The sequence below is a fragment of the Peromyscus californicus genome, unplaced genomic scaffold (assembly GCF_007827085.1).
Source record: "Peromyscus californicus insignis strain IS unplaced genomic scaffold, ASM782708v3 Scaffold_11__1_contigs__length_118956290, whole genome shotgun sequence".
NCBI classification, from domain to species: domain Eukaryota; kingdom Metazoa; phylum Chordata; class Mammalia; order Rodentia; family Cricetidae; genus Peromyscus; species Peromyscus californicus.
In genome coordinates, this window is record NW_026294402.1 from 66050309 (window position 1) to 66073450 (window position 23142).

Genomic DNA, 23142 nt, shown 5'->3' on the forward strand with positions numbered 1-23142 from the left:
AAACAAACAAACAACAACAACAACAAAAACCCCAAACCCCGACACAGATAAACATCTTTAGACTAAAAAAATAATTCATAGGTGTTATTAAAAGGCTTTATACATTGGCCCAGTTTATAACATGGGCCTCATTGTCACATGCTTCCTGTTCTGGCTCAGTCTCACCGCTTCCTACCATGAAATTTAAGCTTCCATAGGATGCCCCTCTAGCCCTCCAAATCTTTGGACTCCAGGTCAATACTCACCATAGTAAACACCAAAGACAGCCGCGGCCCCCACAAAGGCTCCTAAAAACTGGGCTCCCACATAAAATGGTAACTTGAACCATTCCATCCTTCCAAAGACGCACATTGCAAAAGACACGGCTGGGTTGATGTGGCCTCCTGTGAGGAAGAGGAGACTGTCAGGGGATAGAGGGCAGACAGCAGGGCTGGGGAGAGGGAAATAGAAACACAGAGGAGTGTTGGCAGAGGGAAAACTAATAACCCACGGCACAATTAAACACAGTTTAGAATATTTATCTGTATGAAAAGGGGCCCAGACACTACAAACCTGGTGTGAGGAAGGAGCTCGATTTTTAAGGTAGAATTTTAGCCACCACTTAAGGAGTACCACAAGTAGATGGATGAAAACTAGTACTGTGAATATATTTTTAAGGCAGTTGAGGCGTAAGTCCATAGTTAGCACTTCTTCAGCCCATGCCCACAGGCTGTAGAGCCGTTCTTCACACTGGGAAGGAATGCTGTCCTGGTGGACGCCCTGTGCCTTTCCCTGAGGCAGAAAGGTTTTATTGGAGGTGACTGCCATGTCTGGATGGAATCTTCTAGGTCCCTCTGAGTAAACAATGTGTTATCTCACACAGAAATGTGGCACCAACTCCCTCGACCCAACCCAAGCTGTAGGTAGGGAAATTAGCTTCCTGGTTCTCAGCTGTGCATACGGTCAGAGAGAGGGTTTGCTCTGTGCTCAGTGATGGTCCCACGAGGCTTGGGACTCGATTACAACATTTCCTGAGTGATCGGCCAGCTAGCATCCCTGTGGGATCGTTTAGACTTAAGAACCTAATGGAATGGATTCTGCTCTAGAAAACTAAGAGACAGGTGAAGATTTCTCAAGCTACGTGGTCAGCAAGAGCTAGAACTGAAATTCCAGTCCAGCTTCACCTGACTGTAGGAGCCTGGTTCCATGAATCCACGTCTAGACCTCCCTCAGCGTGTTGGTAAAGATTCCTCTGCCGTGGGGCTGGAGAGGTGCTTCAGGGGTTAGGACTCAAGTTTGGTTCCCAGCACCCACACCAGGTAGCTCAAAACCATCTGTGACTCCAGCTCTAGCAGATCCGATGCCCTCCTCTGGACTCTGCACGCACCTGCACACACTTCCCCTACCCCCACAAATGCACATAATTAGAAATATGTCTCAAAGCAAGATGTATCTGCCTTGGAAATAAAGTCTGTGTACACAGACGCACATCTGAGCTTGCATGGTGGCCGGGCATAAGGTGAACCTGGCATTTCGCGTGGAAGGGGGATCAAGTTCATTTTCAAAATGAGCACACTGGAAGGTGGACATTCAGGTTAGATGTGAACAAGAGAGACGAAAGCAATCCTGATGGCAATGGTGATTATGAGGACGAGGGTAATCCTGAACCCTGGCCCTCATCAGAACCATGGGCAAGCCTAAGTCTAGAAGTCCAGCCACCATGAACAGAGCCATGCTTTTCCCAAGTCTCCTGTCCAAGGCTGACAGTGGACTTTTGGCTGCTAATCCACTAAGGCAGCCTTCCCTGCCATTCAACTCCGGTGACTATGAGCTGGAAAATTCCAGTATGTCAAAGCATGGGTGGTCTCCCAGATCCTTATGAGTGTTTCAACTGCGGGGTCTTGCTTTTATGGGCTCCCAAAGCCAGAATAGTAGGAACGTTGGAAACATGAATTTGGACTGACACGGACTGATGGGAAATTCCTGGAGCCAGCCTGCACCTGTTCCTCTTCTCCTCAAGGCTGCATGAAGAGTCCTTTACTTAACACAGGCCTGGCTAGGGACGCAGGGACAGAGCATCCAACAGCAGCCCACAGAACAAATTACATTTATAGACTTTAGAGGGGAGGAGGGTCTGAGCCTAGAGAAGAGGGGTCTTTGGGCACAGCAGATGAGCGAAGGTACTAGATACAATCAAAAAACAAAAAAAACAAAACAAACAAACAAAAAACAAAACAAAACAAACAAAAAAACAGGGCCTAATTAGCCTCGGATCTCATGCGATATCGGTCACTTTGTAGGCATTTTAGATGAGAAAGTTGATGAAAGAATCAAGGGGCTTTGTTTACATGATGTACACAACAGAAGTCTGGGGACAGCTCCTTGGGAGTCAGAGGGGGTAGACCTGGAAGGAAGCTTTGAAAATGAATGAGGAGAAGGGGCTAAGGGGTGACAGAGGGTCAGAAAGGGAGGGGGAACAATGGCTGCAGTCCAGAGGGCTATAGAACTTCCTCCCTACAGACCTGCATGGCTTAGCGCAAGGCCTTGCAAGGCCAGAGCAGTGTAGTGGAAAGAACATGGGCACCAGGGTCAGAGAGTCCTGCCCTCAAATATCGGCTCTGCGAAGGCTGCTTTGATGACCGGATTATTCACATAAAGAACCCCCTCAGGGAACAGCTGGAGCCCAGCAGGCCCAAGACGTGGGTCTTGGGTGAGCTAAGCGAACTCTTCAAAGATTCTGTTCTAGGTAAACTCCCTACCACCCTCGCACGATTCTGTGATAGGTACCTTAGAGTTCTCCTGTCACTGAGCAAGGCATTCTGCTTTTCAATTAATTCATTTACGAAATGCTACACCAAAAATAGTTACCGACAGGATCCACTGAGATGCCTGAGAGGGTAAGGTAAAGGCACTTGCCGCCAAACCTAACAACCTGAATGCAATCCCCAAGACCCATACGGTAAAAGGAGAGAATTTACGGCCTCCACATGTACACACACACACACACACACACACACACACACACACACACACACACGTAACTTTAAAAAAAAATAGTTACCACCAGGCAGCCTACATGCTTTAAATAGCATATTACATAATTACGTGTGTATAGTAATTAGGTGTGTATAACAATAAGCTCTGATTGGTTGAATGGCATATTCACAATGGAGCAGGATGCTAAAACTCCTTTTCTTTATAGAAAATTGATTCTTTATATTTAAAAGTGAAAGGCCACTGACTTCACCAGTCTGTGGCTACAAAATGGGATAACATTTATATTCATGTCTAGCAGGTACAGGTTGTTCTTGGAGTCCTCAAGAAGGGCTTCCCATGAGGCTACAAATCACGTTAGGCAGAGCCACCTTGCTAGAGACACCTCCCACACAATTGTCTTCTCTTATTCCTGTGGCCACTGATGCTAAGATTGATGCTGTGGGCTGTGTAACTGTCATGGAGAGCACATGCACTGTCCCTGCACATTCCCAAGTCCTCAGTGCCTGAACTGTGCTAGTTCCAAACAGAGGCATGATAGGTGCTCCCAGTCCAACTCAACACTGTAATTCATTAGTCGGGGTTGGGTGCTCTCACAGCCTCCCATAAACAACTCGGTCAGAGCCTAGGCTGAATGCAACCTCTCATCATTTCTGATTCTCACTCCCAAGAACTTAGACTCAGTACCCAGGCCAGAGGGGACAGCTCTTGGCCATCTTTCTGCAACTTTTTATCCTTCCTGCTGCTCCTTTCAACCCTTTCCCCCTACAGTGACTCCCCTAGTCTTCAAATATAACAATGAATGCAAAGATTCATGACCCACAGTGGCAGGGACAAGGGTCAGTTACACGAAGAGAATCTGAGGGGAATTAGTACCATACAATGGCTTGACAACGTTCAGCTCAGGAGATCATGAAGGCAAAATACTCTAAACTGGTGGTTCTCAAGCCTGTGAATCAAGACCTTTCAGGGCTTAAGGACCCTTTCACAGGGATCACATACCAGATATCCTGAATATCAGGTAGTTACATTACAGTTCATAACAGTAGCTCCATGACTCAGAACACCTAGCTCTGCCCTGGATCTCTGCATTCAATAGCATCCTATCATTTTGCTTTGCAGAGCCCTGTAAATGGCCATCATCAGTCTGGTCACCAAGGAGGAACTAGGTTAACGTTTTCTAGTTCAGGCACTCCTGTCATAAAGATGGTGTTGAGATTGCATAAGACCTAGCTTCTCTGATTGTAGCTGATAAAGATCCAGGGACTTGCCTCTGCTGGTGTGGCCTTTGCTGAGCTATTTACAACCTTCTCTGGGAAATGCTTCCAAGCATGAGATTCATAAAATAAGAAGTCCTGGTTACCAGAAGACACACTACAGCAGCCAGGGAGGACTCAGGTGTGAGTGCTAACCCCATCCGGTCCTTGTTCAATGTTGCTTTTACATAAGCCACTTACCATTTGTTGGTATTTAAATTTTATCATCCATAAAAAGATATCAATACATACTCTTGCAGGATTGTAGAGACATAATAAATAATGTGTGTAAAGCAGCCAACCCTGCTAGCACATTGGAACTGTTGCCTTAATAGTTGTAATAATGACTTGTACTGCGTACCAGAGACACCTCCAGTGACGTAAATAGCCATCACAACTGCCATGGCAAATCCAACATTGATAGTAACAATTCCACCAAGATGTCCTCGACTGAGAACTGCTTGGGCAACAGAGCCACATCCAAGGACCTAGAAAGAAAGGACAAAACAACTCATAAAAATGAAGGAAGTGGGGATGACCACTGTCTAATGCAATATGCATTCATGGTGTGCATGTTTTAAGTGAAGTCATGAATTCAGCTTCCTTAGATATCAAAAAACTCAAATTATAATGCTTTGGTTGTCTCCATGGCTACATCTAAGTTGCAGATAAATCTTACTATGGGTGTGCAATGTGAACATCTTGCCTACAACTTATAAATCATGTAAGTTCACACCATGGTCTAGATTCCTCTTCTCAAAGGGATGAAAAAATGAAGATTCCAAGTTGGAAGTGTAAAAATTGTCCTCAAATATCTTCTTGATGGTGATGAATTGATTCTATGTAACCTCCATAAGGTTGTCCTAGGAGGCCCCGTGGAGAAATATAATTTGTATATTACACATTTAAGATATACAGAGTGATTTCAGCTTACCACCTCCCCAGAGGCAGAAGACAGGTGATACACAGGTGACCTTTGGGTGTCCCAATGTCCCCAGTTCAAGGATATACCTACCCATTTTATTTGCAAATTGCTAGACTTAGGAGATGTAGAAAAGCCTGGCTTCTGGAGGGAAGCCCTTGATATGCACGCCACATTGAAGCCTTTGACTTTATCCATGGTCTTGGTGCCATACTCCACATTAAGTGGTATATGGTGATATTTTATTTGTGCTGAAATGTGATTTTATTTGTATGCTAACAAATAAAGTTGCCTGGGGGTCAGGGCTAATAGCAAGCCATAGCAGAAGTCTGGCAGTGATAGCACACGCCCTTAATCCCGATCACATGACAGCAGATCTCTGTGGGTTCAAGGATACCACCAGCATGGAGACACACACCTTTAATCTCAATACCAACCATAGCAGATCTGGAGGTCTGTGTAGATGGGCAGTGATGAGGAGGTCATTTGGTTGGGTTTAACAACCAATGAGAAGGCAGAACAGAAAGTCTATATAAAGACAGATACACAGGAAGTAGCACTCTTGCAGAGAGGTAGGACAGCAGCGACAATGAAGGGTAAGAAAGGGTTTCTTAGCTCTTAACTACTGCTCTGACCTCTTGGCTTTTAACTCTGAATTTGGCTCTGTGTTTCTTATTTAATAAGATTGTTCATCTACATGGCTACAACAAAAATACCTAACAAGACACAATGCTGAGGCTAGGCAGATGGCTCAGTAGTAAGAGTGCTTGTGAGAAAGCAGGAAGACCTGAATTCAAAATCCCAGCAGCCATGTTAAAAAACCCCAATGTTGAGGAGCAGAGACAAGCAGACCTAAGAGCTTGCTAGCCAGCTTAGCGGGAATGATGAGCTCAGGTTCAGTGTGGGAGACATTCTCTCAAAAGAGTAAGGTAGAAAGGAATAGAGCAGATGCTAGACACGTGTCCTCCTCTGGTGTCCTCATAGACATATACAGGAGTGTACACCTGCATACACATGCATATGCTTGTACACACATGCACATACACCACACACACAGAAACAAAAAAAACCTACAATGTTACATACAGATCTGTGCTGCAGTCTTCTGGGTGGTGGCTCTAATGAGGGTCATATAAGCCCCTAATGGCTCAACTTTCCTCCCCCCCCATCAGCCTACAGTGTGATTTATACCCACCCCATACACCTCCTGCCCCCAAGGTGATTTCAGCATCTAGGATAGAAAGGGAGCTGTTTACCAGGGTGAAATCAGGCAGGTCAGAGGCCTCTCTGGGGACAAGCCAGTTCAAGCTTTTCTGTTCCCTCTGGCCCCACACTAGGAGTTCTGCAGCAGAGTCATGACCAGGGCAAGACTCTTGTTTGGAGAGTCAGCGGCCATCTCTGCCCTGGCGGTTTAGAGTAGCTCATCTCAGATGACAGTAATATCCAACCCTACTTTCTGAGAATGTGACTCAGTGCTACTTGCTTAGTTCAGAAGTTATACTCAGTATTTAACTGGCTTTAGATCACAAAGGAAAAATAAAACCAGGAATGGAGGTTTAATTCTGACAGTCTTGAGGATAGGGACTCTAGGGTGAAAATAGTTGGTAGGCTATAAAATGGAGCCAGGGTGATCTAAAATGGAAAAGAGCACACTGTGATTATAGCTTGATCAGTCAGTAGAGCATGAGACTCAATTTCAGGGTCGTGGGTTCGAGCCCCACGTTGGGTGCCAGATGTAGATGAACAATCTTATTAAATAAGAAACACAGAGCCAAATTCAGAGTTAAAAGCCAAGAGGTCAGAGCAGTAGTTAAGAGCTAAGAAACCCTTTCTTACCCTTTATTGCTGCTGCTGTCCTACCTCTCTGCAAGAGTGCTACTTCCTGTGTATCTATCTTTATATAGACTTTCTGTTCTGCCTTCTCATTGGTTGCTAAACCCAACCACATGACCTCCTTATCACTGCCCACCTACACAGACCTCCAGCTCTTCTATGGTTGGTATTGAGATTAAAGGTGTGTGTCTCCATGTAGCCGGAAAAACAATGAAGAGTACAGTACATACTCAGTGTGTCATTTTAACCTCCAAAAAGAAGAGCACGGTCCTGTGTGGTGGTGTAGGTTGTCTGCCTTGTAAGAACAACACCTTTCCTATTCTCACACCTAGAAAGGAGTTGTTGCTTGTATTTACCTTGTTTTTTTCTAGTCTGTGAGGAAACCCTATTGGATTACATTACCTGTTTGGATTCCTCACGCCAAACCTAACTCGAGATTCAGTTCTCTAACATTCAATTATACTGTGTGCAATTTACAATCATTTCTGTGTTGGTCTTAGTTTCTGTGCTGAAGGGGTTAAACTCTCCCACTTTTACACCTGAATTTAGGTTTCAGTTCTCTGAGAGGGGTAAACAGGTGTCTCTCCCATCAAAGGGCCATTTATCAACAAACTACATCAAGGCCAAGGGAGAGAACACGAACAAGGCCTGAAGCCAGCCGCATGATATCTCAAGGACAAGTCCTACAGCCCCGCTTCTGGGTCCCTTCTGGACTTGCCCAAGTTTGGGCAAATATACCCAAAGATAAAACCTCAGCCAATTAAAAGTATACTAATGTAACTGATGCTTGTTTAACCAGTTACGTTTGAGATGACCTCAGTGTCCCTGAAACTCCCCTTAGCTGTTCTTAAAAAGAGCCTGCAGGCTCCTCTCAGGGTCGTCACCATTTTGCACAGGTGTAGTAAATAAACACTCTTCGCTCTTACATACTATTTGAGTCTGGGGTCTCCTTCAGCATTTCCTTGACCCCTACAGTACCTAGAAAACAATCTTTAAGGTTTCTTTCCACACCAACATCCAAGCATATGCCAATATCTGTCCTTAATGTTCTGTTTCCAACACTTCTCTGCAGATCTCATAGATCCACAAGGTCACTTCCTCATCCTTTAGAAACAAAAACAAACAAGAGAAAAACATAAGAGGCTAGAAAGATGGCTCAATGGTGAAGAACACTTGCTGCTCTTGCAGGAGATCTGTGCTCAGTTCCCAGCACCCGAATTAGGCAAGTTCACAATACCTATAACTCCAATCCCATAAGATCTACCACCCTCTTCTCGTCTCCCTGACTACCAACATGCACATGGTACATATATAGGCAAGCACACACACACACACACACACACACACACACACACACACACACATACACATGAAAGTAAATTTTAAATTTTCTAATTCAAAATTTTAGTTAACATACCAAACAGTGGGTTTCATTATTACAGTTATATATTTCATAATATATCACTGTACTTTGCCACCCACTGTCTCCTCTTCCCTTCAGACAATCTCCCTCCGCTTTAGGGTCATAGGTAGGAAGAGGGATGATGAATGAAGATAAATAGACAGACAGATGATAGGTGGATTAAGTTCCTGAGAAGAAACACACAATATTTTGTCTTTCACTTTCTTCATAAGACCTACCATGTGCTCAACCTAGCTCTTTCTCCAGGGGAGCTGGACAAGTCCCTCAGCCATGTAGGAGATGGAAGGCATGACAAAGCCATGGATCTGCTCCTCATTGTGTCCTTTGCTTTGCCCCCAAACTCTCTTTCACCTTTTACTTATGTTCTTAAACTATCTTTACCAGGCACTCTCTCATCAGTTCAACCTACTCAACTGCCTTTCTACAAATAACACCATCTCCTACTGGACTCAGTCCCTGTTAATAGACTGGAAGGTCAGAAGATCATATGAGTGTTGAGTTCCACCTGCACAGCACTACCTCAAATTTAAGATTATATTTCTTTTGGGTATGAATCCTAGATTCAGGCAGGGTTTGGCAGGACATTTCATTTTTGCTCCACTGAAATTGTCTGAAGACACATGAATTGTCCCTGCATTCATGTGTCTGCCTTGTGAGTGGTATTGGCTACCCACTGAGTCTTTCTGGAGTGCAGACCAGAGTACTTACAAGTGTCTGCTGCATGGTGTCTTGGCTTCTGCATAGCATGCTGGTTAGGTTTAAAAAGTGAGCATCACATAGCCCCAGAGTCTATGTTCTTAATTCCTATCCCATGTCCCTTGCAGTCTATACTATTTTGATAATTCTGAACTTACAGCAGACGGGGGGGATCTACTATAGGCATTATTCCTATACTACACATACATATACAGAGAAAGAAAAGATCCATGTGTTAAATTTCTTGGTCTCTGTAATAGTTTCTAATATATTCATATCAAATAATCAGAGTGTTGCTTTTTCTGCTGGGTAAGAAAGCACCCCTCATGATTGTGTAAATGAACACAACAAAAGCCTTAGCTCAGGCTTGCTTCATGGGATTTTTCAATAAAGGTTCAAATGACATAACACTAATGAAAACGCTATTTAAACAGCAAAGGGCAGTCATAAATGGAAACGCAGGATATTGATGTTTTAAGTGTAAACTCAAAAGGAAAGCTAAGAGTCAGTGGATTCAAATGATTTGATCTATGAACGCACTTTCTGGCAATAACCAGCAGGGAGAGGCTACACTTAGGGCAGGCAGGAGGAATCGTTGCTGTGCCACTGCTAATCACAATCAAATGTTGGCAAGGGGGAAACTGCAAAACTTCAAGTGGTTTTGCTTGTTTTCAATGACTTTCCAAAGACTGGTTATTTTACAGTGAGTTTGTGTGTGTGTGTGTGTGTGTGTGTGTGTGTGTGTGTGCGCGCTATTGCTCTGGATAGGAAAGTTATAATAGCAGAATAAGTTACGTTTTTATTAGTAGATTTTATGGCTATGAGGACAGGAGAAAGTTTCAATAGAAAAGACAGGAAACACTCAGAAGGGTAGAACAGGTGGCTAATTGGAATGTGAGGTATGCCCCTCTATTACTAGACACTAAGCCAAACCTTCTGGAACCATCTTGCCTTCCTTCTTCCCTCCTTGAACATTCATAATGATGTTCCTATACCTCGCTTAACCTTCTGCGAGATGCCATGCTATAGAAGTACATGTACAAATGTACAGATGTACAGATGTACAGATGAAAGTCTCTCTGCTGCCTAAGAAGTATCACTTCATATCCAGGCTCTCTATTACCTTGTTCCGTGGAGCCCAGCCCTATTCTGCCCAACACAGATCTACAACACTGCATGGCAGCCACTTTGAGCCCTTTGAACCGATAGCTGCCACTCCAATCTCTACATGCCTGCTCACAGGGGACCTTTCTCTTCACTTGCTCCTCTAAACCTAGTCTATTCTTCATTCTTAACTAAAACTCTGCTTGCTTCAAGCGTTCAAGCACGCCCCCCCCCGCCCCAACACACACGCTGAGCTCCCATTGGCTTTTTGAGACATTTCTAAATGCTGCAGTCTTTACATGTCACATTATCTTGTAGCATTCCTTCAAGACTATTGGCCACCTGGATATAGAGCCCAGTTGGTAGAGGGATGACTCACGTGCACAAAGTACTGCGCACAGACTTCAGCACCACATAAAGGCAGGGTGGTGCCCACCTGCAATCCCAGCACTTGGGGGGCAGAAGTAGGAAGATCAGAATTGAAGGAGGTTCTCATTTACCTATCAAGTTCAAGGCCAGTCTGGCCTATGTGAGACAATGTCTCAACACCCTCCCCAAAAGACCCTAATGCTACAATGTCTGCCAGCACAGCTTATTCCTCTAACACTCACACTAAAACAATGCTTGGTGAAAGATTAAGATATTGAAGCCCAAGCAAAAAAAGAATAAAACTTTTTTCTTGTACTCATGAGTATAGAAAAGGAGGAAAGCAAGTTTGGAACAAGAGGATTAGGAAAAATAGGTGTGATTTCTAAGAAATATTATTTGGAGGTTCCAAAAGTTACAAATTGAGTCACAACCCTGTGACACACCCTTTACTGGATGCAACATGGTACCTAAAATGATGAAGTGATTTTTATGAATTGCTGAGGGCAATAAAAAGAAAGAGGGAAAACTCAGCCTGCATGGTTTTGTGGATGTTTTCACTCTTCTCAAGGGTCTCACCTATTTATCACTTTCTTTAAAGTGTCAAACAAGATGTTCCAGGGGCTGGGGAGATGGCTCTGTGTTTAAAGTCCTTGCCACCCAAGTGTGAAGGCCTGAGTTCTGATCCCCAGAAACCACAGAAAGCTGAGACCCGTGTCCAGGGCTTCTGCTCCAGATGGGAGGTAAAGACAAGAAAATCCCTTGAAGCTTGAGGATCAGCTAGCCTGGGAACACACCAAAGAGAGGAACAGAGAGACGTGCCTCAAACAAAGTGAAAGGCGAGGACACTCCTGAGGCTGTCCTCTGATCTGCACACACCTGCACACACAGGACCAGCTACGTCAGAAGCCATGGCACTGGCCAGCATTTGGGGGAGCTAGTCAGGATTAATATCCGTATTAGTTACTTTCCATTGCTGTGATAAAATACCATGACTAAAAGCAAATTATGGACAGTTACAGAGGGAGACTCCATAGCGATGAGACTTTTTGTGAGCTAAGGACCATACATTTGCTCCTTGGTCTTCCCTGTGACTGCGAATTGGATCCTTTCACTGTCACCATTTTATAAATATGGAGACCAAAGCTGAGACAGGCTAGGAGCACTCTGCAGGTTCACACGAATAGGGAGCACCTTGATCAGGTTTGACTTCTTCCTACTTTTTACTGGATGGGTGAAAGAGGAACAGTTTAGAACCTGTACGCTGTGGGTCAGACAAGGTCATGACTTCCCCCCGTTTAAAAAGAAAGTTCATGGCTGGAGAGAGAGCTAAACAGAGCACGGACTGTTCTTGCAGAAGACCAGGGTTCGATTCCCAGCACCCATGTCAGATAGCTCACAATGGCCTGTGACTTCAGCTTCTGGAAATCTGATGTCCTTTTATGGCCTCTCAGGGAACCTGCATTAATGTGCACAGATTCACACACACACACACACACACACACACACACACACACACACATACACACACACACACACACACACACACTCCACATAGTTAAAAAATAAAATAAAAATGTAAACAGGTAAACAACAGAAAATAAAAACTGGTGTCTGAGGGTCAGAGGCAGAGCCAGATCCTCTGGTTCCCTGCCCTGAGTGTTTTCTCGGCCTACTGCGTCTCTGGATTCTCTTTCTAGAGATACGATATGTATTTATACTCAGCTTTCTAGACAGTAAGTTTTCCAATTGCAAAAAGAAAACTTTCTCAGCCATAACAAAAATAGAAAGAACTAAGACTTCCATGTGGACAGTCTGGATAGAAAGCTTGTATCCTGAGAGAATGGGCCACATTTGGAAAGTGCCCACAGTAAGGCAGGCTTGTAAAGGGACAGGAATCTTTAACCTGGAGTTAGATGGGCAGGTAAATGGGCCAACCCCAGGGCCCTCAAAGTAGAAAAGACTTTCACCAACTAACTCAGGCCCCAGAAAGGAGAGATAACTAAAACTCTATCATCTCGACTGGGCTGAAGAATAACGTGCTCCTATTCTGATCCACAGCCAGCATCCACATCCCTCTACTCCTCCCAGATGCTCAGCCGGATGAGAACTTGATCCTGATTCCAGAGGCCAGAATAATAAACTAATTAGGTGTTGGTTTGTAAAGACACACATGTTGTGTTGAGATGAGAACGGTTCCCTGTGCTGTGTAAGATAAGGATGCTGGCTGGTGAGAACAGTTCTTCCTTCGTGCACAGCACCTTACAATGTCAACCACAGTCTCCTCGGGTAACTCTCAACCTGGAAGATCCTCCAAGACGAAGGAGCTTGGAGACTGATGTGCCTCCTAGGTTCATTCCAGGGTCTGCAATTCTCAGGGTATTATTCTCTACAAATCACCAGACCCATGAGATGCTCCTCAAACAAGGGAGAGTCTATGGTCCAGCCAGCCTGCAAAGTATATTCTCTTCTCCCCTTTATAGTGAACCTGAAGACTTTTTTGACAATTCCTGCTTGAGTTGGTTTAGCTCCCACTCTTACATCTGGAAAGACCAGCATGCATGGACTACTGCTCTTCATAGCGTTTCTTGGGCAATTTTCTATAATATTTGAAGAGCCACATTTCACTGGGTCAGTTCTTTCACGGGGGAGAAAAATGGTCAGAGAATGCACAGGGGCAGATGAAGAGTTTCAAAGTATAAATATAAGAAATTCGCCTCTTTTCTTTGCCACACTTCAAATTTTATTCTCCATACTAACTTATAATGTTTTGTTTGGGGCCAGTGAGATAGCTTAGCAGCTGAAGGGACTTGCTGCCAAGCCTGGTGATGACCTGAGTTCAGTTCCAGGGACCCAGTGACAGAAGGAGAGATATGAGTTGTCATCTCATCCTCTACAAGCTCGCTGTGGCATGCTTGCACACACACACACACACACACACACACACACACACACACACACACACATCTAAAACATAACTTTAAAAAAGAAAAACCGTGTCTTTATACAAGCTGCATCTTTGCTGGGCAGTCATGGCACACGCCTTTAATCCCAGCACTCAGGACGCAGAGGCAGGCGAATCTCTGTGAGTTCGAGGCCCGCCTGGGCAACAGAGTGAGATCCAGGACAGGCACCAAAGCTACACAGAGAAACCCTGTCCTGAAAAACAAAAACAAAAAAACAAAAACCCTGCATCTTCATCACAAGATGCAGGGTAAGGAGGAGCCATATCTCTGCTTATCCCTGGCTTCTCCTTTCTTCACAAGTGATGGGATCATGATGCAATGAACCCGGTCACTAAAGAAAAACCAGCCAAACTCTACTTCTGGAAAGTAGAGTCAATAAAAATAGGAACTTTTCTGAGTCCAACTGAAAGCACAGGGCTCAAACGCAGTGTGCTGTTGGCTGATTCCAGGGCTCTGGGGGCTGCAGCCTCTGGACCCGTGGTCCCCAGCAGACTTTTCTTCCTAGGCTCTCCGAAACTGTGAAACTTCCCAGGCAAGTCTGGCCCTTCAAGTCAGTGGCTGGCAAGGGAAAATGGACCACAGCAGTTGCTGACTTGAGGGCTAAGCACTTGACAGGACAAGAGGTGGCTTCGTATCCATGGACCTACCCATCCTGAGAGAGGAGAAGAACCAAAGAACTGTTCTTCAGGGGACAGTGTTCTGCAGCCAGGTCCCTTCGTCCATCCACTTTCCATTTTGATTTTGTCTACTTCACAGTCATATTTTATATATTTTTAAGAAATTATTTTTGAGACAGAGTTTCAGACAGTCCAGGCTGGCCTTGAACTCACTGGATAGCCAAGGTCGACCTTGGACTTCTGATCCCCGCTACCTCCACACCTCCACAGTGCTCGAATTACAGGTGTACACCACCATGCCCAATTTATGAGGTGCTAGGAGTGGAGTGGACCCAGGAGTCCTGCCTGCTAAGCAAGCACTCTCTGACTGAGCCCTAGCCTCAGCCCGTGATAATCTTTTAGAAGCAAAAGAAAACCTGCTTCAGAGGAAGCACTCCACAGTGTGGGCCTGTGGAATTCCCACAGAGAAAAAAATTCCCTATGGCATTTACAATACACATTTATGATCCCCATCCCCCCAAACACATATAAGAGCTCCTCCATGGATGAAGGTCAACAGGTAAAACAATCAGAATGACTAGCTCCCAAAATCTCGAGATGATGGCAGAGACCTAAAATGTTATGAATGTACTGGGCTTTAGTAGGACACAGTTATAAAAGAAATAAGCACAGGGGAAAGGCATAAAAATACAATATGAAAACTGAAGATTCAGTGACTGGTGTTGACCGACTGGTTTAGACACAGTGCAATAGGGAATTAGTGAATTGCCAAGTAGATGTGAGATAATCACATGCGGCCCACGGCTGAAGGGAAGAGTGGTGAGAAATAGAAAATAATGTGCTGTGGAATGGTCTGTATGTCAAGTGTGTTGCTGATTGGTCAATAAATAAATCACTGATTGGCCAGTGGCCAGGCAGGAAGTATAGGCGGGACAAGGAGGAGAATAAAGCTGGGAAGTGGAAGGCTGAGTCAGAGAGACACTGCCAGCCGCCACGATGAGAAACAGCATGTGAAGATGCCAGTAAGCCACGAGTCATGTGGCAAGGTATAGATTTATACAAATGGATTAATTTAAGATATAAGAACAGTTAGCAAGAAGCCTGCCACGGCCATACAGTTTGTAACCAATATAAGTCTCTGTGTTTATTTGGTCGGGTCTGAGCGGCTGCGGGACTGGCAGGTGAGAGAGATTTGTCCTGACTGTGGGCCAGGCAGGAAAACTCTAGCTACAATAATGGCTAAGAGACAATCAGAAAAAGGTGGAGAAAGCCAGGCATGGTGGGACCCCGCCTTTAATCCCAGCACTTGGGAGGCAGAGGCAGGTGGATCTTTGTGAGTTTGAGGCCAGCCTGGTCTAGAGAAAACCTGACTCAAAACAAACAAACAAACAAACAAACAAACAAGATGGAGAAAGTCACACAGTCAATTTCCAAAACCAGATCACAAGAAAGGCAAGGTGACAAAGGCAATAATTCACCACAATTGGCAAAAATAGGAAATATTTACATTGAAGACAAACCATGAATATTTCCTCTCAGTCAGTGACAGAAAAATCTTAGAATTAATTTTTTTTAATTCTCATATTAGCTACCAAAGAAATACAGATTTATAAGGACTAAAGGCTGATAACAGACCTGAAACAGAAATAAGAGAGACTTGGGATAATGCCTGCAAATTGCCTATTAAAAAGTTGCGGTTTCTAGTTGATCTCTTAGCAAGGAGCACAGTCAGGCAAAGGTGGAAGAACATTTGTTCCACGTCTACCTGTTTGGAAACAGCAAGGACAGGACAAAGATTTCACCTTTGTGAAGGCTTCCGAAGAGTGGAAATAAATGTAAGTCTGCACTGGAATATTATCAACAAAATCAAAGGAGAGGGCTTGAAGGGAGGTGCCTGTAGGTAGTTGGGCTCCTGGGGAAGAGGTGGGAAACTGGAATGCATATGATAAAGATGCATTGTTTACAGGTACAAGGCTGTCAAAGGATAGATAACGTTGTTCTATCTTTTTAAAACCAGGAATAATGATACTGACGGTGAACTGAGACATGAAACAAGACTGAGGAGATGGACTAGCTGGTCAGCTAAAGACCGTAAAGAGCTTTGTCATGTGGATTTGCCAACTCCTCAAAAACACAAGGCTGAATACTCAGGGCCCACGCAGGGGGCGAGTGAAGTGGACCTTGGGTGAGGAGAGCTGGTGGAGGCTGTGGGAAGTCAGACTGATCAAAGCAGAAAGCACTGGAGTGGAAAGCCAAGAAACCTCTTGTTCAAGACTGTGAAGAGGGCACAGCTACAAGGTTCAGTGGAGACTTCAAGAGCCAGAGAAGGCTATGTAAATGCAGTTCAAAATTAGTGCTATCAAAACGCTAGTTTTGAAAGTATTAGCAATTTTGAAAAAGTATGTGTGAAACTGCAAATGAAACACAGTGTCTTTATCTTTCCCTTTCTGTCTTAATTTATTGGGGCTGTTTGTTGAGAAGTGTCTCATGTAGCCCAGGTTGGCTTCAAGCTACCCATGTAGCTGAGGTTGGCCATGAATCCTGATCCTCTTGACTACACCTTCCAAGTACTAGAAGCACATGCGTGTGCTTGGCTAAATTTCTTAGATAAATATATTGATTTCCAAAATGGAATCAAGCACAGAAAAATCTAAACTGGACCTATGATTTAAATAAATCTTCCCTCTCCTTGTTTATTCTGCTTCTCTCTCCTTCCTTCAGTGTATGTACTAAGTAATCTTTAAGGAGTTAGATAATTCCCACTATATAGAAAGTACTCTTGGACCAGTGAGAGGGCTCAGCAGGTAAAGGTGCTTGTTGCCAAGTCTGACAACCCAAATTGGATCCCTAGGACCCCCCATGGTGGAAGGCGAAACTGACAAAATGTTCTCTGACCTCCACATGTGCACATGACCACATAGATACAAAATAAAGAAATAAAATGAAATTTTAAAAAATTAAGCATTCTACAAAATAGGTCTGAGAGAAACAATTCCAACACATTTCAGGAGGCTAATGCAACCTTAGAACAAAACTAGACAAAGACAATATATAAAAAATTATGATGTTGGGGACTGGAGAGCTGGCTTAGCAGTAAAGAGCACTGTCTCTTCTTCCAGAGGTCCCAGGTTCAGATCCCAGCACCCACGTGGCAGTTCACAACCATCTGTAACTCTGGTTTCAGGGGATTCAATGCCCTCTTTTGGTCTCTGCAGATACCATGAATGAACATAATACACATACATACATGTAGGTAAAACATTTATACATATAAAAGAAACAGAAATAAATCTTTAAAAAAATTATGATCTAAATATTTAATAAAGCATTACATATTAACTATAGTATAATTAGGGATTAGTACCAAGAATGCAGGGCTTATTTGATGCTAACATTGTTTATCAACAGAATTGACTGCATGATCAGATAAAGGGGACTCACATGTTTATTTCAAATGTTTACATAAATCTATGTGTTTCATTGTGGTGATATTTTGTTTGTGTTCTAACAAATAAAGCTTGTCTAAAGATCAGAGGGTAGAGCTAGCCATTAGTTAACCATAGAGGTCTGGAGGCCTGTACAGACAGACAGGAAGTGATATTGCTTGGCAGAGAGAGGCAAAAGTTAGCCACTGGGCAAGAAACTGCCCTTGCCTTGACTGCTGACAATATGCTGTCCAAATTGGACAAGCAGGACACAAAAGAAAGTGACTGCTGAACTTTGCCAAGACAAGGTAGGACAGCCCTTCAGAATACCTTGCTTCACAGAAAAGTCTGTTAGACATTTTAGGCCTGTAGGCCAAAGATGGATGCCCCAACATTGCAGAGAAACCTTGGGTGACTGTCCATGCAGCCAGCTTTTTCTGTCATTTCTCACATATTTTAGAAGTCACTAGCTTGTACTTCCTGCTTACTCAGGTAATATTATTTCCTTCTTGGGTTTCTGATGGAGTTGAAGACTTTGTAGTTATAGTTTTCCTTGTTACCAGATTCAGAGAAGAAATTCACTAAAGAGGTGTAAGGTGCATAGGGTTGAGAGACATAAAAGATAGTTTTGGTAATGCAAGTTAGAATAGAAAGTGAATTAGGTACAACCTTTTGGACTCACCAAGATAGGATAGATAATGGCATATTTTCTCTGAATTTGTCAAATGTTCATGGACTTAGACATTGTTGATGTATTTATTGCCTGTATATATTGTATATAGTTATTGTACTTATTGTATATAGTTTCTCTTATATTAGTTATAGCCTTTTTTTATTTTAGACAAAAAGGGGGAAATGTGGTGATGTTTTGTTTGTGCTCTAACAAATAAAGCTTGCCTAAAGATCAGAGGGTGGAGCTAGCCATTAGAGGTCTGGAGGTCTGTACAGATAGACGGGAAATGATATGGCTGGATGGAAAGAGGGATATAAGGCAGGCAGAGACAGGAGCTTGGACCCCTTTTTGGTCTGAGGAGTAGTGGAGGTAAGAGGTGACTTTGGCTGCTCCTTTCCTTCTCTGATCTTTCAGCATTTACCCTGATATCTGACTCCAAGTTTTTATTATTAAGATCAATTAGAATTCATGCTACATTTCATTGATGCAGAAATAGTATTCTAAAATATTAAAAAAAAAATCTGCCCTAAATAAGAATTCTCTTGAAGCTACAGTATTCCTCAGTATCTCCTAGGGATTATCACATTTAATGACAAAATATCATGAAGTTGACTATAAAATGATAACACTATTATGGCTTCTACTGACACCACACAAGAGGTCCAAGCCACAAAAATGACAGTAGAAGAAATCAAATGCTTAAGGAACAGAAAATGGCAAAGTCTTCATTATCCTCAGAAAAAGAAATCCTTGACAATAACAAGAGAGCAATTTTAGAATCTATATGACTGATACGAAGTATAAAATTCTAGTAAAAAGCCAACTAATGATCCACTTTCATATTTATGGATGAGAAAATTCAACATTCTGAAAGTATCAGTTGTAACAAGAATGTCACATAAAGTTAAGACAAGATATCTAATCCTGCCCATATTTTCTCTTAAAGAATTTGATAAGTTAATTAATACTGAAATTCATATAGAGGAATAAAACGTTGATGATATTGAAAAATAGTGACAATTTTAAAAATGAAAGATAATTAGAAAGTGATAGTAACAAAAAATATGTGACATTAGTACAAGTCTGGACATTAGTCACATCTTTGGATCTAGACACAGAAATGAAACACACACATATATGAACTGGAATATGACAAAGATGTCATCAAAATACATGGAGGACAGAAAGTCTGCTCCAAAATGGGGCTGGGTCAGTTGTCTTTCCAGACAGGGATGGCAAACATCTACTCTACAACACACATACATCCAAAGTCTAATGACTTGGAGCTCTAAATATGAAAAGCAAAGCAGTTAACCATGATAAACCACAGAATGTCTTTAGTGTCTGGTTCTAAAATAAATATCCATATCCTATAAGTATGAAGAAAAAGTTTGAACTCCCAAAGAGAGTTGGTGTAGAAGACAAAGCAGGGAGCAGACCATGTTCTAAATGCACGTGTTTTCACAGGAGAGAAAAACCTGATGGTTCAGAGAAATGTGTGCAGAAAGGATCATCATACCATGCATGATGAAAATTACTACTGAGATTCTCTGTCCTATCTTTCAAGTGAGTGAGCAAAAAATATGAAAATAGAATGTTAATGCACATACTTGAATATAAAGAAAATGGAAAAAAATCATAGGTTGCTACTAGAAGCACAAATTTGAAATCACTTTGGAAAGAAGTCTAAAAACACACACAAAGTTGATGAAGCAGGTACTGTAGGGCCAACAAACCTAGACACACACCCAAGAGGAACAATTGCAAGCATGTACAGGAGACCTGTTTGAAGACATCTACTACAGGAACTCGGACTGTAGTGGTCTACAGCTCTGAGTACACCAGTTCATGAGGACATGACACAGAGTGCTTTGGGATGGTCTGTATGTCAAATGTGTTGCTGATTGGTCAATAAATAAATCACTGATTGGCCAGTGGCCAGGCAGGAAGTATAGGTGGGACAAGGAGGAGAATAAAGCTGGGAAGTGGAAGGCTGAGTCAGAGACACTGCCAGGCGCCATGATGACAAACAGCATGTGAAGATGCCGGTAAACCACGAGCCATGTGGCAAGGTATAGATTAATAGAAATGGATTAATTTAAGCTGTAAGAACAGTTAGCAAGAAACCTGCCACGGCCATACAGTTTGTAAGCAATATAAGTCTCTGTGTTTACTTGGTCGGGTCTGAGCGGCTGTGGGACTGGCAGGTGAGAGAGATTTGTCCTGACTGTGGGCCAGGCAGGAAAACTTTAGCTACAACAGAGGAATTAATACCCTTATATCCCAATATGTTAATCCAAAAAGGGGTCTTTGAGGGGAAATCTGAAGTGGTAGAAGATACGAAGACTACAAGGCCATGTATGAATCTGCTGAAACAGTAACACATGGTTACATGAAGAGTCAGAAGCACAAATTCAAAAGCGTCTCCAGGAATGTTCACTTTAGCACAGTGGGGAGAAAGCAGAGATTCTAATCCTGGCTCTGTGGTTTACATGCTTAGACAAGCCACTTACTCACACTAAGCCTTAATTTCCTTATCTGTAGCAAGAGAACAATCCCCTCACCTCAGGAGACTTTGTAAAGGAGAGTATCTGGTTGTGAAAGTTATGTTGGATAAGTGATGACCCATTCACTCCACCTTTTCTTGTCTTTATCATACTTGTTGGAGGAGGGCCTGCTATCCTCTGCATCTCGAGCCTCTGTGGAACTCCAGGGGTTTAGCTCTTCCACAGGATCTGAGTTCAAACCTTAGGCTTTCTTAAGATACAAAACACCCAAGTGCAGAAGCATGAAGGGCTTCTCCTCACATACAGATCATAAATAATTAACAACACGACAAGAAGTTGGTAGGATTGAGAGTTTTTACTGACGCTCTGCTGTTGGGGACAGAGGATGGCATCAGACAATGGAGAGCACATCAGACTGAGAAGACCCTGACAGCCCTGACGAACCACCCATGTGGGTTAACTTTGTGCTGCTCAAACAAAGTATCTAGGCGAAACCACACGTAAGAAGGAAAGATTGGCTGGACGTGGTGATACATGCCTATGATTCCAACATGTGAGAGCTGGAAGTAGAAAGATCAGTTCAAGGCCAACCTCACCTACACGGTAAGATAGTGGGCAGCCTGGACTATGTGAAACCTAGTCTCAAAAACAAAACAACAAAGAGAGTAAAGGGAGAGAAAGATGAAGACGAAGAAAGATTTATTTTTGGCTCATAGCTTGAGAGGTTTAAGTTGATGGTTTGGCTCACTTGCCTTAGGTTTTTTGGTGTGGGATATACCCTGTAAGGGAGTCACATGGTGAAGGAAGCAAAATGAGAAAGGGAGGGACCAGTCCTCAGTGACCTAACTTCCTCTGTGGAGCCTATGCTTCTCAGTAGCATCCCAGGCTGTGGACCACGCTGTTAACACACAGGCTTTTGGCAGATGTAGGATCTAAACTGCAACACCATCTTTGGCCACAAGGAGCCCGGGCACTGCTGACTGCAGACATGTCTAACTCACCACCACAGGCCAACTGGAAGTTCTGGCTTCCGGTGACCCTCCGTCTTCATCATTCAAGGCTTCAAGTTGGAGGTGGTTTTGCAAAGCAATGAGCTAGAAGAGTATTTGGGGAGGAAACAGAAAGGCTATGACTGAACCATAAAGAGAGGAGCTGAGTAAGGGGTCTCTTGAGACCCAGTTCTCAGTAGGTCCTTTGTCATGAGACAAAAGAGAGGTCTCATACCGGGAGTGATGGTGTACACTTTTAATCTCAACACTCAAGAGGCAGGGGCAGGCAGAACTCTGTGAGTTCAAGCCCAGCCTGGTCTACATAGCAAGTTTCAGGCCAACTAGAACTATATAATGAGACCCTGTCCTGGGGGTGCGGGTGGGGGTGGGGGGGGGGTGGGGGGGGGTGCGGAGTGGGAAGAGGTCTCCAAGGGAATGCAGAAAACAGACAACCTAAAAGAAAGTTATGTACCACATGGTCAGTAGGGTCGGTAGGCTGAACCACCTAAGGACCCAAGTGTTGCTTAGAGTATGTTTGTAGGAAACAAAGATTCTCAAACTGCTAGTAGACCTAGAAAATGTCCCAACCACAATCATTTCAGATCTGAGTTGTCATCATTTGACATCTCTAATGTCTAATAATGCCTTGTAAGCTATGAAAATTAACCTAGTTTTCTTGGGTTTTCAGGGAAAAGGGGTTAATTCTTGTCAAATGATGGTGTTTTAGAGCCGGGCGGTGGTGGCGCACGCCTTTAATCCCAGCACTCGGGAGGCAGAGGCAGGCGGATCTTTGTGAGTTCGAGGCCAGCCTGGTCTACAGAGCGAGATCCAGGTACGGCGCAAAGCTACACAGAGAAACCCTGTCTCGAAAAACAAAAAACAAACAAACAAACAAATGATGGTGTTTTAGGAATGGCTGCAGTCAGAATATCAAGACCAGCTCTTGTAGTCAAGGGCCAGGGGATCCTGGATGAAGGCCTTAAGGCTTTGCTGTTCCTGCTTCTCCATCTGGGCACACTGATCTGGTCACTTTTCTTTCTCTGTCTTCCAGAAAAGGTAGAAACAAGGAAGAGTCCAGAAGAGAACACTCTGTGTTCATAGGAGGCAAAGCAGACATAAAGCCCAGGGCCTAAGGCAGGGCTGCTGGCTCTGGGCTGATTCAAAGGACACAGAATTGCATCAGCCTAGACACCAGCTCCTCTTTCAACAAGAAGGGTCAGTGACACGTGCCTACCCACCCTTATCTTAGTACTCAGAGTTTCTGAATAATGTAGTAGACCAAAATTGCCATGGATTATGCCCTATGAAGTGGATGTTCCCTTTAATCAGGAGGCTAAGTTTTTTCACAACTTAACTCTTTGAAATGCCGACCACATGTTCTCATTTTAAAAA

At 43.5% G+C, this 23142-nt stretch overlaps 1 protein-coding gene across 1 annotated transcript in view; it reads right to left on the reverse strand.

Moving 5' to 3' along the window:
* Aqp9 (aquaporin 9) overlaps positions 1–23142 on the reverse strand; it is a 48060-nt gene that overhangs the window by 19020 nt on the left and 5898 nt on the right. Inside the window, exons 2-3 of the mRNA XM_052729297.1 lie at positions 4591–4717; positions 246–383 (exon numbers count right to left, since the gene is read on the reverse strand). Coding sequence (XP_052585257.1) covers positions 246–383; positions 4591–4717 — 265 coding nt within the window. The remainder of the gene's footprint in view (positions 1–245; positions 384–4590; positions 4718–23142) is intronic.